Raw genomic sequence first — 17,882 nt, 5'->3', positions numbered from 1 at the left:
CCACTGTATGGACCGCCAGCGGCAGGCCAACTCCCGTCAGCTGAGAGCTTTCCCCGTATTTCGTTGTTGGGAAACAAACGACGCCGGCGCCGGCTGCCAAGACCAGAGCACAAATTTCACACGCAGCATAACAATAATTTCAGTCGCGTTTTTCACGACCTGCCCGCGGTTGTTCCACCAAAGTTTTCCACATTATTGCCCGAAAAAACACACAAGAGCAGGCCCAGAAGCGGATTTGTTTAAACAATCCTTTTGTTTATCCATAAACACATAGCAGCCGGGCGGGGAGAGTGCTATGTGTGTTCGCGTCGAGTGAAGTAAGGCCAGGCGAAAAGCCGGCGCAATTTCCCTTTTCAGTTATCAATTTTCCCAGCAGCATCCCAGCCCCTGAGCCGTGTAACTCCGCATCAGGTTCGATTCGCTTTTATGTACCTATTCTGGTGGCTCGGCCTAATTGTAGATACTTCGATTTTCCGCACATTTTCCGCAGCCGGAAAACTCAGTCTCGATGGCATTTGGAGGCAATTGCAGTTCAATGCAATTTCGATTTAATTCGGCCAGTTTTCGTGTGTGTCTCTGTGCAAATATTGACTAAACAAACGCCAGGCAGGCCTTGTTATTGCCAGCGATTTATCTCAGTGGAGGAACAGCCCAGCCGCCTCAAGACATGCAACCTCCCACGCACACTGTGAGAAAACTTCGAACTCTATACTATAACCATATATTGAGAGAGTGTGAAGCCGGTAGACTCTACTCTATATTGGGAAAAGCTTAACAACTTCTTGAATATAATTCTCCCATTCTGTACACTTCTTTTCTCACTGTGCCTGCATATTTAAATGCTCGTATGGGGCCGTGTCTCTGTATCCAAGTAGATACGAGCACGAGTTCGAGTGTTGCGTGCCACAAAATGGCAGTTCCCCTCCCGAACTAGCCCGTCGCTAGTTCGTTTATCACCTGCGATTGCAGCGGCTATTAGGGTCGTGGTTCTCAAATTTATTCGTGAGCTTCAGAGGCATTGCCATTCCCAACAGCCCCTCGAAACCCTCAGAACTTGTGGACAAAGTGTCTGGGCGTACTCCAGGCGAGCACAACAAATGCCAGCCAACAAAAACAAACCAGCTTGAATGACAATTGAAAGGGACACAAATGAGCATGCAGAGAACGCCACTCGACTGCATAGACTCCTCAGATCCAGGGCCTCTCCTACCCACCAACCCCACCTCGGTTCCTTCTGTAATCCTCCTTCTCCTGGCAACCCACTTTCGCACATTACTCATACGACGCGTTGCCCGTGCGACAATACTTGTACAACAATGCAGCTCAAGTGACGACGCGACAACGACTGTTGACAGCTTTACCGTTACCCACACCCCACATACCCACACCTAGCCGAGATCGGGTTGTAATGGTTACAGCCGGAGGTGTTGTTTACCCAAAGTCTTTCAGGGAATTGTGAATTTGTGCACGCGATTTGTCCGGGGCAACTATGCCAGATAATACCCAGCCGGAGAGGCAGGTGTTTGGTGTTGTATGTAGACTTATTTGTGGAAAAGGATTTCAAAATTACGAGTGGAGTAATTTAAATTATATTATAAAGCTATTTAAAGTTTATAACGTTAGTCGGAAATGGGCACTGCCGAGAAAAAACAAAATATTTATTATTTATGAATGAAAACTCAACAAAACCAATCAATATTTATTCAGTGGCCCTTAAAATACAGACATATGTACATATATTACATTTTGTTTGGCATTTTTGCTGACCCAAATGTAAATTGATTTAATGTGAAATGAAAGTTGGCTCCTTACACTTCAGTTGCCGGCTTTGACAAATAAAGGGTCTCGCCCCAATCACCACACGGACCATGCCACACGGACCATGCCACACGGACCATGCCACACGGACCATGCCACACGGACCATGCCACACGGACCATGCCACACGGACCATGCCACACGGACATATGTTTCTGTGACACATTTTTGTGGTAGGAAGCACCCGCATATATTGTACTCCTCCTTGGTCTGCAGACAATTCCACGGTAGCTGAACATAATAAAGCATTCTAAGCACTTTCCCAATTTAAAATTCAAAGCGTATGCTGAAATGATTCCATGCTCTTGTGCTCCGATAGCTTTCCAATATCAGGGCTCCCCATATTTTACCTCGACCCCAATTGTAGATGGTTGCCTCCAATTGGTGTTGTTTTCATTTGTTTTGTTCTGGCTCGGCTTGGCTGCTTTTTATGAGTGACGCAACGGGAAAAATTGGAAATAAAATCAACGAAAGGAGCCAACAGAGCAGCCGGCAATCAAAACAAATGGAAATAGTTTTTTCCGGCAGCTGCACATTGCCTGGCAATGTATTAATTAAATGGAGGAGCAGTCCCGCCATGCACTTTCTACCTTCCCTTGGGGGTATTAATATGGGTCAAAAATTCAAAAATTTAAATCAAATTCTCCTGGGGTTGACCATTAAAATTGAGAAGTTTCAGAAATTACTTTGGAAGTTCGTGTACAGAAATCTTTGTTAGTGATAAGGCTTTTTTCCATCAGAGTGAAGAGAGGTCCAGGGTATATCGGAATAGGAACCCCTTCGCCGTGTCCATTGTTGTCTCAATTGTAGAAGGCCGACTTTCCCATTGGCAGTTGCCATACCCGAAACACACATTCCCATTCCCCATTTAGTTCCCCATTGAGGTTCTGGCTTCGTGTCCGTACTAATGACCGCTCGCGATGCTTTTTTGATTTTTTGGCAGCCGCACCATCGCTTGGAATGCCCCATTCACCGTGCGTGGATCCCGTCCTGCCCCTCCTCCTGCCCAGCTGTCGTACATGAATTTATAATTGCATCATTTTTGGGCACACAAGTACGTAGCCGTACGAGGATGACATTCAGTCGGTCACTCGGCTGCAGTTGCCTTTTGCAAATTTGCATGTGAATCCGCGAAAAGTGCAATGCGTCAACTGGCAGGCCTTCTCTGGCTCAATTTAAATAAAAAACACTCCAACGTGCACTGCCAAGAGTGCGGAATTCATTTCGCTCTGGCCCTCTGCCTGTTTAAATTTCATAACTTGTATAACCAAACAAAAATAACACGATGGCCCAAAACTGAATATTGGAATATTCTGAAACACCGCTCCTGAATGGCAACTGTGGGTAGGGTAAGCCTTCAATACGCCATAGCAGTATTACGTTCCATTCATGATATTAGGGGATGCACTGGAAATTATACATAAATCTTTCGTATAGTACATTCATTATAGACACCTCACGTGTCCTACCTCAGCTATTAATACCAAGCTCCATTGTTTACAAGACTAGAAATAATTTACTTGATTTATGGCCGTCTCACGTCTGTAATAATCGATTCTGGAAAAGCCCTTTAATTAACATGTACATATAAAGAGGTGCGAATAATTTTCTAGCTTAATAAAAACGAGTAAACTACACATTGCTGCAAAATATATACTGTTCTAGTGGAAATTGCCGGGTTTTGTTTACTCAAATTAGTATAAGGCATTTTATTGGAGGAAATAAAACTTTAAAAACAAGTAAACACTTGTTATCGAGTGTGTTTAGGCCTTGTCTCTGGTTTGAAATACAAATGAGTTTCCCTCTCGAATGCGACAATGGTCTTAATGACCCATTAGTAATTCTAACTCATTTTTAAAGCAATTAAAACCATTAATTAATAAACAAACCCTATTTCTTCTTATGCAGCTTAAAACGTGATGAGGAGCAAGGTCGGTCAGTAGAAAAGAAATAGGACGCACCAGCTGAGAGACCAAAGCAATCAAAGGACATATCACTTACCAGGACTAACTAGCTTCCTCCAGAAACTCCAGCATGTTCGACATCACCTGGCTGCCCACCGCCTGCGGGTCCCTGGCCCCGGCTCTCATCCCGCCGGCCCACATCGTCATCCTGTGGTACTTCTGGGAGAACTATGCCCGCTACGTGGACCGCCACTTCTGCACCTGCTCCTGCTGGGACACCGTCTTCAAGGGCCCCTACGAGTCGGGGGTGGCCGCCTACAAGCACATGTACTTCAACGCCACGCCCAACACTTTTAAGATGTGGATTCTGACCGTCTTTGCGGTGATTGCCCTGTACGAGTGCATCAAGCGGCTAATCGCCCTGATCCTCCAGCAGCGCGTGCGGTACTCGATGCTGCTCCTCTTCCTGCTCTCCATCTTCTCCCACTACTATGCCTGGTGGGCGTACATCAACTACTACAACGACGACTACTACAATCAGTGGAACCATCAGCTCTTCTTTACGGTGAGTGCTCGGCCTACACGGGGAGAAGATATGCCGACTATGAGATACAACATCTCATAAAAGTATCTTTAAAAGGCTTGGCTTTTTTTCTGTGTATTTTTTAACTGGCAACTCACAACTCAAAGTCAAATATCGCAGCGACGTGCCGTCACATGTACTCCTCGGATATAGTATAGTGCACTATGTGTGGGCACCAGCCAGTTACCGGCTATTCATAATTTATTGGCAAAGTTTGCCCGAGCGAGTGCGCTCCAAACTTGCTCAATATGCGCTCCAATCGAACATTTTCCCGCAAAATTTTCGCACTTGTCAGCCACCCCCACGGCCGCGGAGATAGCTTTAGTCCTGGAAATAGAACAGGGGTCGGGCTATAAGTTTCAAGAGCAAATCCATCCATCCAGCCAAAGTAGAAACTTAAAAGTTTAGGGCCGTTAATGAGCGAATCGCCATCACCAACAATCGATGGAAAAAAAAAAGCCCCAAAGTTCTTGGCTCAAATTTATTCATAGCTGAGAGAAAGGGTTAGCCATAATTTTAATGGTTTCCTTTGCCACCCATTTTGAATAAATATACAGAATTCAACCCCGTACATAACAACTAAAGACCGTTAGAAACCAACCCAAATCAAAAGGACACTTTGATCCACAACGATTTTTCGTCACCTTTTCTGGGGGACCCCTTCCAAATTCGGGAAATGCAGAGGATCATCTATGGCGAGATATGGCCCAAAGCGATGGCCATATCTTTGCATATATTCATCCGATTCTTGAGCGGAATACCTTAAACGATTTCTTGATCGATTCTCCGCCAATCTGCATCAAAATCCCACAACAACTTTTCAAATCGATTTTTTGTTCATTTTTCTGGGGAAAAACAGACTCCCTTGGAAAACATCGGAAATGCAAGGATTGCCAATATGGCCTAAAGCGATGGCCATATCTTGGCCAATATTCATCTGATTCTTGTGCGGAATACCTCAAACGATTTCTGGATCGATTCCCCGTCCATCTGCATCGAAATCCTACAACAAATTTTCAAATCGATTTTTTGTTCATTTTTCTGGGGGACTCCCTTGGAAATCACCGAAAATGCAAGGATTGCCAATATGGCCCGAAGCGATGGCCATATCTTGGCCGATATTCATCCGATTCTTGAGTGGAATACCTCAAACGATTTCTGGATCGATTCCCCGTCCATCTGCATCGAAATCCTACAACAAATTTTCAAATCGATTTTTTGTACATTTTTCTGGGGGACTCCCTTGGAAATCACCGAAAATGCAAGGATTGCCCATATCGCCCAAAGCGATGGCCATATCTTGGCCGATATTCATCCGATTCTTGAGTGGAATACCTCAAACGATTTCTGGATCGATTCCCCGTCCATCTGCATCGAAATCCTACAACAAATTTTCAAATCGATTTTTTATTCATTTTTCTGGGGGACTCCCTTGGAAATCACCGAAAATGCAAGGATTGCCAATATCGCCCAAAGCGATGGCCATATCTTGGCCAATATTCATCCGATTCTTAAGTGGAATACCTCAAACGATTTCTGGATCGATTCCCCGTTCATCTGCATCGAAATCCTACAACAAATTTTCAAATCGATTTTTTGTTCATTTTTCTGGGGGACCCCTTGGAAAACATCGGAAATGCAAGGATTGCCAATATGGCCCAAAGCGATGGCCATATCTTGGCCAATATTCATCCGATTCTTGAGCGGAATACCTCAAACGATTTCTGGATCGATTCTCCGTTCATCTGCATCAAAATCCTACAACAAATTTTCAAATCGATTTTTTGTTCATTTTTCTGGGGGACCCCTTGAAAAACACCGGAAATTCAAGGATTGCCAATATGGCCCAAAGCGATGGCCATATCTTTGCATATATTCATCCGATTCTTGAGTGGAATACCTCAAACGATTTCTGGATCGATTCCCCGTCCATCTGCATCGAAATCCTACAACAAATTTTCAAATCGATTTTTTGTTCATTTTTCTGGGGGACTCCCTTGGAAATCACCGAAAATGCAAGGATTGCCAATATCGCCCAAAGCGATGGCCATATCTTGGCCGATATTCATCCGATTCTTGAGTGGAATACCTCAAACGATTTCTGGATCGATTCCCCGTTCATCTGCATCGAAATCCTACAACAAATTTTCAAATCGATTTTTTGTTCATTTTTCTGGGGGACTCCCTTGAAAAACACCGGAAATGCAAGGATTGCCAATATGGCCCAAAGCGATGGCCATATCTTGGCCAATATTCATCCGATTCTCGAGCGGAATACCTTAAACGATTTCTGGATCGATTCCCCACCAATCTGCTTTAAAATCTTCAAACATATTTGTATTTAGATTTTTGTCTAATTTTCTGAAGGCTTCAGTTGGGGCATTGCATGGGAAGGAGAATTTGGGAGAGGCTCTATCTTTACCAATAATCAAATACCTGTGATTAGAATACCTTGATCGGCTGTCTATTACACCTTAAACTATGTCCAATCATTTAAATTTCAGATAACGGAGCTCATCTCGACAGTTTTGGTGATGCACTTGGCCAACGCAACGAACGTAGTTACCCCCAAGAAGGTCTTCTGCATCGTAGGTATCGCCCTGCTGCACATCCTGGCCAGCAGCTTCGACCAGTTCTTTCTCAATGTGGTGCGTGGAGAAGGGTATGCCCACCAAATAGTGCGAGATATTGGATTCATGGTGCCGGATCTGCTCCAGCTCTTCGTTCCGGTTTGGCTGCTCCGTCAGACTCGCAGGGAGAGCTACTCGACGCGGCCGTTCTACCGGGATCGGAAGCTGCACCGGGACATTGTGGCCATGTTGTGCCTGGTGTCGCTGCTATTTGTGATCTGCACGGTTTTGTGAGAAAGGATCATGCTGGACATGTACGAGGAGACGCACGGGAAGCTGGAGCCCGTGCAGGACGCGGCGGTGCAGCTGCTGAATCGCTACCGGATGCTGGCAAACGGGAACGTGCACAATTAGGTTGGTAGCCGAAAGTCCGGGAGCCCGCCGTCCGTCGGGTAGCATGTGGGTGGACAATAGCGGCACTTGTGTAAGTGCGGAATATCCTTGAATTCCTGTAGAATTTCGTAATTTCATTTGACGTTTGTGATAGTGCGTTCATTGTTTTGATTTCCGTGGAAGTGAGCATATCAATAAGCATTAATATCAACTAACCGAAGTACATAATCAATACAACAAATTGTAATCTTCCATTTAGAACCGATTTTGACGGTGCTGAGGCATTAACCCATAGTTGAACTTAGGTACAATGTAGAGAAATGCTGTCCCGGGAGTAGCGCGGGGTCTAGCCAGGACGAACACCCGAATCTAGAACTTAGTTATGGAACAACGACGCGAATACTTAATATTGAATATGGATTGTGGATACCCACCCAGTGTTATACTACCTTAACGAGTTACATGTGACTTAGACTGTTGTTAGATAATAACAATATTATACTCATGAATACCATGAAAAACCAAAATATTCCAATACATCTAGTAGAGAAAATTAACAAGCAGAAAACCAAGAACCGTAGTAATCAAAATTAGCGTTATACTATATTGTTACGATTAACTTTACACGAAGGAAATCAAAAACATACAGATATTAATATTTGGAATAGCCTATATACTTATACACATATATATATTTTAGTATACAAGATTATATATATATTGAATAAACTTTAAGAGACTGAACAGCCAGTATTTTCCGAAGAAAGCCCCCAAGAACCCCAAAGGTGAGTAGAATGTTAGATTTTTATTATAAGTAGTTTCTTCCTTTATTGAAAGTTAAAAATTTAAATTTGTTTCATTGTCTCATTTTTTCGTAATTACATATATTTATATATATATAGCTCTATATACCTATATACACATTCTAATGTATATTTGCAAAATTTCAAGTCGAGTTCAATAAGTATTTTCCAAAAATACAAATTGCTTTTAATGCTTTTGTATTCGAACGTAGCCCGGTTTGTTTAGCCACAAAATTATTTTCGTGATTTTCAACTTTAGAAGACATTTTAAATTAAAGTTACGCGAGATTCGTACTAAAAATAATGGAATGTTCTTTATAGACTCGCACGGTAAACAAACTGAACATAATTGGTTGCGGTTCCGAAAATCAACTTAAATTACAAGTATAACTTAATTTCGCAAAACAAAATGTTGGAATTATCAACTAAAAATGGACGGTTTTGTGTGACTATTGAAATATTTCGAAATACAAATAAGGTAAAATGCCGTCAGACAAAATAAAAGACGAATCAACCTAAAAAAAAGCCAGCTGACCAATTACAAATCCAATCCTAGCCTTCACTTGCTCCAAAAAGTGGCAGTGCGGGAAAAAGTAAACGTTTTTGCTTTGTCTGTAAGATGTTTGATTTTGCTTTTGTTTTCTTAGTTTTTGGTGTCTGAGTTGTCGCTATGGCGTGTCTAAGGCGATAAAAAACGATTTGTGTGCATTTTCTGGCGACAGGCTTAGATAAAGATCTCCTGCCTCTTCCTGACTTGATGGCCAGTGGTTGAGTGGAGGACAGCGTCATCCGGATCGTCGGCCCCATCGGCGCCCTGATCCTCGTGCGTCAAGTAGTCACCTTTGTGTCGGTGCAAGTAGCGCCCGATGAGGAAGAACATGAGAACCAGGAGCAGGAAGAGGATAACGAGCAGAACTGAAAGTATTATAAGTTTAGTAAAGTGTCTTCAATTTATAAAGTACTTCAGCAACTCACTAGCTAGCAGAACGGAATTCACTTCGTTGTAAGCCTTGCGGAGCTTCTCCTCGTCCACCAAAGGCGGTGGCCTAGTCTCTATTTCGATGGGCGGATGCGTCACTGGCTCAACGCCACAGAAGTCCTCCGTTAATTGCGCTAAAAACGAGACCCCTTTAATATCAAGACACTCTCAGACTATCTATGAAAACTTACTGCCCAATGACTTGACGTTCTTGGGTGGATTCTGCTGGAACATCAGCTTGAGGGGATAGATATCATCGAACTGCACTCGCGACACACAGCCCACGAAGCCATCGGTCATGGACTCGTTCTTGCCAATGTACATGTACTGAATGTTGTTGAACTGGGCGTCCGCCGAGGCCTTGATGTCGAAATTATACTCCACAGGCTCGTAGTTGTCCACCTTAAGCACGACCGTAGAGCCGCCATTCTTGCGCATGAAGTGCATGTCGTGGTACTGGCCCAAGCCAAAATGTTTCTTCGGGAAAATGATTTCCTGCCGCTCGAAGCCAAAGTCAAATACACAGCGCAAGTGCCCTGAAACCAGAGCACACCAAGGTTAGATCCAATACCTACGAAATTTTTAAAGAAAACCCACCTGAATTGGAAATCTGTATGGTCAGATATTCGCCAGTTAGGTTCGAAGAGAAGCCCAGCAGGAATCCCTTGGGAATTGTGGTGGTGAAGCCCACGCGAATGTTTTCGGCAATGGTGGAGCGGAAGGATCCCTCGAACTCGTAGCGGATAATCGAACTAGAGCGGAGGTTGACACCAATCTCTGGAAATCATTAAGAAATGAGCAAGTCATCATTATAAGCGAGAAGGATCAACCCACCATCGGCGCAAATGGGTCCCTTGAAGGCGCTCCAACGACAATCGCAGCTGTAGCCATCGTAACGCTCAATGCAGGTGCCGTTGTTGAGGCAGGGACTCGACTCGCAGCGGCCCACACATCCCGTGCTGATGCCGTACAGGCCCCGCTTGGAGTAGTCCTTCAGATCCACCATCTTTCCGTTGAGCAGCAAAGCACGAATGCAGCCCACATACCCGTCGCGGTATTCTGTGGTGGCGCCAATCACCAAATCTGAGGTCAGGTGGAGAGCGCGCACTGGGCCTGGGGGCTCCCGAACTTCGGCCTTGATCGATCCATCGACCACTAGGCGGGCCTCCTTCCGGTTGCGCTCCACACTCACCGTGTGCCAGTTGTTGTCGTTCAAATGATAGCTCGTGCCCACGTTAACGCCGAGAGGTCCGCTTCCTGCCTGGTACTGGAACTGCAGCTGGTTGCCGCCGTTCAAGCTGAGCTTGATATAGTCCGTGGGCCCGGTGGCATGGAAGAGTACTGCATTCTCCTGAGTGGTTCGGAACTCGAGGTAGATGTCACCAGAGTGTCCCATGTCGAAGGGGGGTAGGTTGATCGAGGCATCGGCAATTCTGAAGGTCACCACGTTGCTAAACAGATCGTCGCCCTCGCAGCGCAGGGGGCCCAGGGTATAGCGGCCCATTTTTTCATCGAGCGGGGTGCCCGTGTCTCCGAATTTCACGGCCCTGACCGGCAGGTACTCCTTCTCCCGGATGTCACCGCCGTCCTCCATCCATTCCAGACTGTTCGAATCGCAGTTGCACCACTTGGTGGGGTCGTGGCACTTGCCCAGAATACCGCACTCGCATTTCCTGGAGCCGGGCAGAGCACCCGCCCAGTAGTCCATGGGCTGGTTGTTCCGCGAGATCCACCACGAGAAGGGACGGAAGTTGCCGGCCTCGGCTGTCAAAGGTATTGTAATTTCCATAGAATTCATTAAAAGGTGGCAACTACTTACAGGGTGAGTTGAAGAGCCTGGAGGAGTGGCAGGAGTAGCTCAAGCGCTGCCAGCAGCTCTGGGAGCGGTTCAGCAGGGCCTCGATTTGGAGTTGGTTGGCGTCGTACATGATGGACTGCTCGAAGGAGCCCGGCTCGGGGAAGCCGTTCACAGTGGTGGTGTGCTCCTGGCTGTGGCTAAGGGTGGTGATCACTCTTCCGTCGGCTAAACAAAAGAAATCCATCAATCACTGACTGTCTTAATGAAAAACACAATAAGAAACTCACAATAGAACTCGCAAGTAACTGGGAACGGCTCCAGCGGGCCACTGCCGTCCACATCGATGTTCAGGTTGACTCGCTGCTGCACATGCTGGACATTCTTGAGGGCCTGGCAGGAGAGTGGGTTGTTGGCTAACAAAAACGATAGACATGAGAACCAGAACACCTTTGCAACGAACAGACAGACTCACAAGTGTGACAAACAGCGCCGGCATAGCCCGTGTGCGCACAGTCGCAGAAGAACTCCATGGAGTTCTGGTGGCACACGCCCTTGTGCTGGCAGGGATTGGGGTTGCAGCGATCGATCATCTGGCAGGCGTCCACCACCACCTCGTCGCCGCAGCAAACCTCTTGGCCTTGCACCCAGTCCTGGGGCAGCTTGTAGTTCCCGTCCACCGAAATCAAACGCATGCAGCCCACGAAGCCATACTTGTCCTTTCCGCCCGCTATGTAGTACTGGGCTCCGGTGGCGATCTGCAGATTCTTGGTGGTGACCATCGGGCGCTGGTCGATGTTCAGAACCAAACGGTTCCTCTCGATGGACACAATGAAGGAGTGCCACTTGCCGTCGTTAAACGCCTCGTCGTAGTTGTCCAGTATGATGCGCGGTCTGTCCTTGGCCTTGAGGTCGATCTTGACCTTGCCGTATTCGAGGAACACCTTGATGTAGCCCCCGGAGTAGAAGTCGTGGTGCAGCATCACTCCCTTCTCCTCGTATGTGCGGAAGAAGAAGGACACGTTCAGGCGCTGGGAGTTCTCGTAGCCCTTCAGGCGGACGAAGGAGCCGCGGGTGGTGAAGGTGACCGGATAGATGGGCGGCGAAGGACACGCATAGATGGTGTTCACCTTCTCGAAGCGGTAGGCCTCGCCCAGCTCGTAACTGTCCTTCATGGAGCGGATGAAGTTGGTAGAGTTGAAGTAAATGTTCTCCAGGCAGCCCGAGAAGTTTTGCTGGACGATCAGGCCCTCCTGGACGTTGGGCACCCCACCGAGGTACAACGCCCCATTCAGGTTCAGTCGGCTGAACTCGCCCCTGATCTTCTCCCGCACTATGACCCGGTCCACCGAAAAGATAATGTCGCGCTGGTTCCGCGAGATGACCACATCGTGCCACACATTGTCGTCCAGCAAGCTGCCTACGGACAGGGAAGTCATGATCTTCGAGCCCAGGTTGAGGTTTAGCACCATCTTGTTGTCCTTCAGCTGCAGGGCGTAGTAGTCTCCCTGGGCGCCGCGCGAGTACATCATCACGCCGTTGGCGAAGGCGGTCTTGAAGCGGAACCGGATGGACTCCTTCAGCGAGGCTATCGGCTCCTGCAGTTTGTAGCGCACTAGGCCAGTGCCATTGAAGTAGAGGTTCTCCGCAACTGCATGGAATAGATTTTTAGTTTATTTTTTTATTTAAAGATAGCTTTATTGAAAACTCACTGTATTCGCAGCCGTAAAGCTCCACACGCATGGAGATGCGATCGTGCCAGCGGGTGGGATTAATTCTCACCCACTGGGCGATGATGGGAACCTCAAAGACGTTGTAGTGGATCGAGTTGCCGTCGGAGTTGCCCTTGAACATCTGCCATGTGGAGGTGAGGGTTTTTATTAGAATCTCATCAAACAGAAAGCTTGGTGCGAAATAGCCCAACCCTTGTCCAGGAGCCACCACAATGAAATTAGTTGTGTGCTTAAAGTACTTATAGGCTAGATTAGTCACAGTACCTGCGGCTCACTCGTGGGGTTCACGTACGAGCGCCAGAACTCGCCATCGTCCGAGTACTGAACGATGTACTCCGTCACAAACTCATCCGTGTGCATGCGTCCCATGGTGGCGATCTTGCGCACCGTCCGCGGATCCCCCAGGTCGAGTGTTAGAAAGTGGTTATACGTATTCTCGACCGGTGTCCAAGCAGCGTTACCTGCACAAGGTGCACAGTTACCAACAATGTTAGTGGCAGTTCAGAGTGAGGGGATGGGGGGCAGAGGAGGTGTATTATCTACAGGACTATGGAACTAGTAACCAAACACAAAGCAGATGCATGCGGGACAGGATGCAGGATAAATCAATAAAAAAAAGGCTAAAGTACAAAAGCAAGCAAACATAAATACGAATTGCGAAAATCCGATTATCCGATCCGATATGTGGATCACTTTTCCAGCCACCACTACTTTCCACACAGCCACCAAGTGTTTCCCAACCACCTCGAGTGTTTACCTTGACGTTGCCGCCCGGCTCTTTGTAGTCGGCGAACTCCAGATCGGTTATGCCGTAGCTAATGGAGTACTCGGTGACGTACTCATTGCTGTGCGGGCGTCCTTGCAGGGCGATGTGCGTCACGTTCCGCACCACGCCCAGGTCAATAATCAGACGCTGGTCGAAGTCCGAGTTCTTGGCCGACCACGAGGTGCCAGCTGGGGTTCGCAGATGGGATTGGGCATGGGCATGGGATGAAGGGCAATAAAACGAAAATAATACATTTAAAACAGAAAACAAAGGCAAAACAAATCGCACTTAAAAGTAACAAATGGGTCGGGGACAGGGCTTAACCTATTAAAGGCCTGGAGTAGTTTAAAATTGCCGAAAATCGCCAAGGGGGTATTTCCAATTAATAAACCATAATTTAGGGGCGATTGCGATTGACAGATGCAAGTGGCCTGCCCCAGATCGGGGTTGAAACCGGGACCGGAAAAGGATTCTGTAATCCCGAGGGTTGAGTTGGTGTCAACATGAAATGGGAGAGTTCTCCGGCCTTCGTCCTTCGGGCATAAACAATCGCGAACAGCGTCCTTTTGTTTTAATGGCCAGGCCGCGCCGAATCGCAAGCAGGTGTGACGAAGCAGTGTGAGAACTTCCAGACGCTGATTGCAGACCCTGGCATATATGCACATGGGAAGTGCAGATCCTTAAGTTCGCCGCCTCCCTGCCGCATTGAACAGTCCTTTGTCCGCCGTTGGCAACGCTATCGCCGCCGCCATCGACAAAACTTTCGGGAATGCCAAAAATAAATCAAATAAACCTAAAGGAGTAAGCTCCTGTGCTACCCCGTCGCATGAACCGATGTCTGGCCCCTGTCTGAGTCCCATTACGGCCGGTTCCTACTGCTAAATGTGGGTTTATGGCCCTTTTAAGCATATTTCCGGCTTCGCTCCGTCGCGTTTGTTTATCCAGTGCCAGGCAAACAAGCGATTTTTGGGGTGCGGGCCACATGACAACAGGCGGGGATTACAATTAATTCGATTTTTACAAAAAATACAAATGCATGTTTATTCTAGGGATAACAACTCAGTTTCAGGACTCTTTTTTGTGGGGTTTGAGCAAGGCCTTTTGGCAGTAGGCGACGACGTCCTCCGATCCCGACTGATCGCTCTCCACCAGCAACTGTTCTATGGGCAGCAGTTGGAACCTGGCCTGCTCCTGGGGCAGGCAGTTGCGGAATGCTATGGCGGCACAGTAGTCCTCTTTCAGCAAATGCTCCTCAAAGTGCCAGTTGTCCATGGGCTGGTCCTGACACCGCAGAGTAGTGCCGGTGAGGGGCGACACCTCTTCCGCCAGACTGTGGGTGGTGTCGACGGAGAAACTGATCTTCTGCAGGTCCACCGTGATGCCCACTCCCAGCTCCTTGACGTACGCCTCCTTCAGGCACCAATGCCGCATGAAGGCTTTGATCTGGGCCCGCTCATTGTGCTGTGGTCTGCCTATGTAGCTCCATTCGTGGGGGGAGAACTTGTTCCTCATCAGGCGGAAGAACTCGGACAGGGCCTTGCCGCCACTGTACTCGATCTTCATCACATCCGCCCCGACACCAAAGTCCCCTTCAGAAGAGTCCCCGCAGACGCCTGCCAGAAGCACCAGATCACCTTGGTGCGACACATTGAAACTGAGGGGTGGCCGCTGCCGGTCCCCTTCCCCGCTCACCCAGTAGGGCTTGCCCCTCACGTCCCTGGCGAACCGGACCTGGTGGGGTGGCAGACCGCTGCACGTGCTCACGTATTTTCGCATCAAAAGGCGGCCAATTAGCGAGGACAGAAAGTCATCAATGAAGTGGAACTTCATGAGGCGAGTGCGCTCCTCCGCCTGAATCGAGGCCACCGCCTGGGCCAGCTGGGGAAGAGTGGGCGACCAGCTGGCCAGGTCGAAGGCCCAGCGGGTGCAGATGTGCTTGTTCATTTCCGGCTAGCTAATTGCCTTAATTGCTTCTACAATCATGGCTTGGGGCGTTTTCGATTCGTTGTTTTCCAATCCCCCGATCTTCTTCTTGCCACTCACAGTATGGCCAGAGTGGGCGGGGAATAATGTACTTTTTTTTGCTGGTTTTTGAATAATACTGTAATAATACTAGTGGGGGGGCGGGAGCCTATTTAATTTTAAAAAATATAACAAAACTTTATTTTCTACATAAAAACAAAACTGATAGCACTCTTAACTAAGCTATAAAATAAATAAATAATTTCAATGATATATTAAAGCTGTTATTTAAATTTAAATAAAAGCAAATAAAACAAACTAAAAGGGGGGAGCTAATTTAAAAATAATTTCTAAAAGTTAAAAGTTTTATAGGCTTCTAAACAGGGAACAAAACTCACCATTTAAACGTGCTTTTTCGGGGTCCCTGTCCGTCAAGGAGGAGGTTGCTGTGAGGACGGCTCTCTCCATGAGGGGCTGGTTGCATTCGTAGTCGGAGAAGTAGTCCGCGAAGCCATCTGAGAATGAATCCGAAAGATATCTATGAATATATACAGTTTACAAAAGCCAGCCATGACCCATATACACATTGTATTTCGGGGGAAAATTGAATGCAAACTGTCACTGAAATAATTAAAGTTGAGAGATGAAGAATATGTTTGGACGGCGGCCAACAGCCTTAAGTACATCACTCGGCCATAAGCGTTCCAGTGGCCGCTTTTTATGGAGGCCATAAATAAGCCACATCAATAAGTAATAAGTAAACAAACACGGTCCAGATTGAAGGGTAAATAATGGCTATAGACAGACTTCCTTGGGCTGAAATTTCTCAAGAAGAGGCGAACTTATTCCATATTGCACTTGGCAGTGCAGATTCCTATCTCATATTTGCACCATAATATTGTGGGGCGACAAGAGTGCTCCTAAAGCCAGGATCCATGACAAAAAGCGCACGGAAGTGGGGGCCAGGCAGGTCGCGTCAGAAATCCAGACAATTGCCCCGGTCTGTTGCAACCCCCAAATCGACAGGAGCTCCTAGGCAGGCACGCTTGGACAGGGAGGGGTGGGTGGAAACAACCCTTGCGAGGTCATCCAGAGTTCGTGCACACTTTAAGCTGACTTTGAGCCTTCGGGGGACTGGCACGCGGAGTGGGAATGAACCTGATAAGCAGCCCAGGAAGGCGAGGAAACACGCATGACAATCTGCTGGTAAATAATCAATATGGGAGCAGCAGTTGAACTACTTTCCACTCCCCACGCCACCATTCTTACATAAAATTGCCTCATAACATTAAAAATCTGGCTAATCTCCGCCATGACGAGGCTCGGACGGCAATTTCCGACAATTCGAAAAGCGAAAGAATCCAAGCAATCCACGCAATAAATGATCAGTAGGAGGATGTACACACATACGTCTTCCTGTCTGACTTGGCGGCGCGAAGTGGCCATTGGTTCTGGGGCAGTGTTTATTTTTAGTCATAAAAATGTTTGCATGATGATTTTCGGATTGTTTATTTTGGAAACACTATGGGAAGCGAGAAATCTGCGAGTGGGGAGTGGGGAAGGGTTATCAAGATAGCTGTTGACATATGGAAGGCCGAAAAGGGGGACTTGCCACGTGCTCCGGCAGCATCAGTGCCCAGCAGATGCTTTCCGCCGCATGCGCAGACCAGAAGCCGGAAAATGCAGATGCAGGGAAGCACGTTCGCCGGCAAATGGCTCCCCTGGGTGCGACCAACCAACATCAGGAGCTTGGGAGCCCAAAGAAGCGAGAAGCAAACGGGCGTTGGAAGTTTCTGGTTTTGTTTTGCCACCGTCGTTCGTAAGCAACGGCCGATCGCTCTCCCGCTCCCGCTCTCGCGATCGGAAAGAGCGAGTTAGAAAAGCGAAGCACGGAGCAAAGAAAATGGAGAACGCGAAGAGCGAGTCCCCAGCTCGGGGAACACGCCCAAATTTTGGCTTACAAACAATCGATGTTTTATGTCACATTTTCCCAATGGAATCGGGCATTTTCAGAGACGAACCCCAATATTACCCAAAAATTACCTGCTTGGACAATCTGGACGCCACTATTGGCCAGCAATAGGAGGCAAAGGGCTCCCAACTGGAGCGAAGCCATCGTTCTGGGCGGCCTCATCTTGGTGGGTTGGTTATTTTTTATTTCTTGGAACTGATTTATAAACACATTTATACACGATTTCCGAAAAATGTTTCACACCGCTGGCAAACACACTTTTCTGGTAGGAAAACTGCTGCCTCTGGAAAAGCTGGATGGACGCGTACGCGGCGGGCGCTGTTGTTGTTTCCTGCGGCCAAGCTGACTGCAGTTGCACCTTTTTATCTCAGAGCCCCTGTTGCACTTGCACCTCCAGCTCACGCCCACCTCGATTGAATCCGTTCGAATTAAAAATAATTAACGGATGACACACGAACACGTCCGACTCGCTGCTTGGTTTTGTTTTGGTAGGGCTGTGTATTCTTTTCTACAAAATACCATATATCGATGTTTTTTAAAGAATGTTTCGATCCGATAAATGAAAATACTGCGTTATACAAATTTACAGAAAAATAAAGATAAA

The 17,882-nt window shown here is 47.2% G+C and overlaps 3 protein-coding genes across 5 annotated transcripts; 1 reads left to right on the top strand and 2 right to left on the bottom strand.

Moving 5' to 3' along the window:
- Window positions 1–124: 124 nt before the first annotated feature.
- On the top strand, window positions 125–8,004 carry LOC6507625. Its single transcript, XM_001955989.4, has 3 exons — window positions 125–317; window positions 3,727–4,287; window positions 6,810–8,004. The coding sequence occupies exons 2-3, from the start codon at window positions 3,853–3,855 to the stop codon at window positions 7,167–7,169; spliced, it is 795 nt and encodes a 264-aa protein (XP_001956025.3). The 5' UTR covers window positions 125–317; window positions 3,727–3,852; the 3' UTR covers window positions 7,170–8,004.
- Window positions 8,005–8,070: 66 nt separating this feature from the next.
- LOC6507434 (neurexin-4) lies at window positions 8,071–17,797 on the bottom strand. 3 transcript variants are annotated; one of them, XM_001955990.4, is made up of 12 exons: window positions 17,350–17,797; window positions 15,705–15,821; window positions 13,336–13,532; window positions 12,558–12,699; window positions 11,321–12,496; window positions 11,136–11,261; window positions 10,870–11,073; window positions 9,885–10,814; window positions 9,648–9,827; window positions 9,242–9,586; window positions 9,047–9,184; window positions 8,071–8,986 (listed from the first exon to the last, which is right to left on the bottom strand). In XM_001955990.4, the coding sequence occupies exons 1-12, from the start codon at window positions 17,438–17,440 to the stop codon at window positions 8,796–8,798; spliced, it is 3,837 nt and encodes a 1,278-aa protein (XP_001956026.2). In that variant the 5' UTR covers window positions 17,441–17,797; the 3' UTR covers window positions 8,071–8,795. The 3 variants fall into 3 exon arrangements, with proteins under 3 accessions (XP_001956026.2, XP_014765240.1, XP_044570749.1); XM_014909754.3 differs by lacking the exon at window positions 13,336–13,532 and adding an exon at window positions 12,843–13,039; XM_044714814.1 differs by lacking the exons at window positions 15,705–15,821; window positions 17,350–17,797 and adding an exon at window positions 12,843–13,039 and having other exon boundaries at window positions 13,336–13,476.
- Window positions 14,354–15,475, bottom strand: LOC26515493 (L-aminoadipate-semialdehyde dehydrogenase-phosphopantetheinyl transferase). Its single transcript, XM_014910248.3, has one exon. It carries the CDS (start codon window positions 15,286–15,288, stop codon window positions 14,410–14,412), a length of 879 nt encoding a protein of 292 aa, XP_014765734.1. The 5' UTR covers window positions 15,289–15,475; the 3' UTR covers window positions 14,354–14,409.
- Window positions 17,798–17,882: the final 85 nt, after the last annotated feature.

The sequence above is a fragment of the Drosophila ananassae genome, chromosome 2R (genome assembly GCF_017639315.1).
Source record: "Drosophila ananassae strain 14024-0371.13 chromosome 2R, ASM1763931v2, whole genome shotgun sequence".
In the NCBI taxonomy this organism is placed as follows: Eukaryota; Metazoa; Arthropoda; class Insecta; order Diptera; family Drosophilidae; genus Drosophila; species Drosophila ananassae.
The sequence above is the reverse complement of the archived record's forward strand: the minus strand, read 5'-3'. Positions and strand labels throughout refer to the sequence as shown.

What these genes read in the sequence shown, in the direction of transcription:
- LOC26515493 (XM_014910248.3), bottom strand. Translation starts at nt 15,288, where the DNA reads ATGAACAAGCACATCTGCACCCGCTGGGCCTTCGACCTGGCCAGCTGG.
- LOC6507625 (XM_001955989.4), top strand. Translation starts at nt 3,853, where the DNA reads ATGTTCGACATCACCTGGCTGCCCACCGCCTGCGGGTCCCTGGCCCCG. An exon ending in ACCATCAGCTCTTCTTTACG is followed by an intron (nt 4,288 to 6,809) that starts GTGAGTGCTCGG and finishes TTTAAATTTCAG; the next exon opens with ATAACGGAGCTCATCTCGAC.
- LOC6507434 (XM_001955990.4), bottom strand. Translation starts at nt 17,440, where the DNA reads ATGAGGCCGCCCAGAACGATGGCTTCGCTCCAGTTGGGAGCCCTTTGC. An exon ending in CAGGCTCTTCAACTCACCCT is followed by an intron (nt 10,815 to 10,869) that starts GTAAGTAGTTGC and finishes TACCTTTGACAG; the next exon opens with CCGAGGCCGGCAACTTCCGT. An exon ending in GAACGTCAAGTCATTGGGCA is followed by an intron (nt 9,185 to 9,241) that starts GTAAGTTTTCAT and finishes TCTCGTTTTTAG; the next exon opens with CGCAATTAACGGAGGACTTC.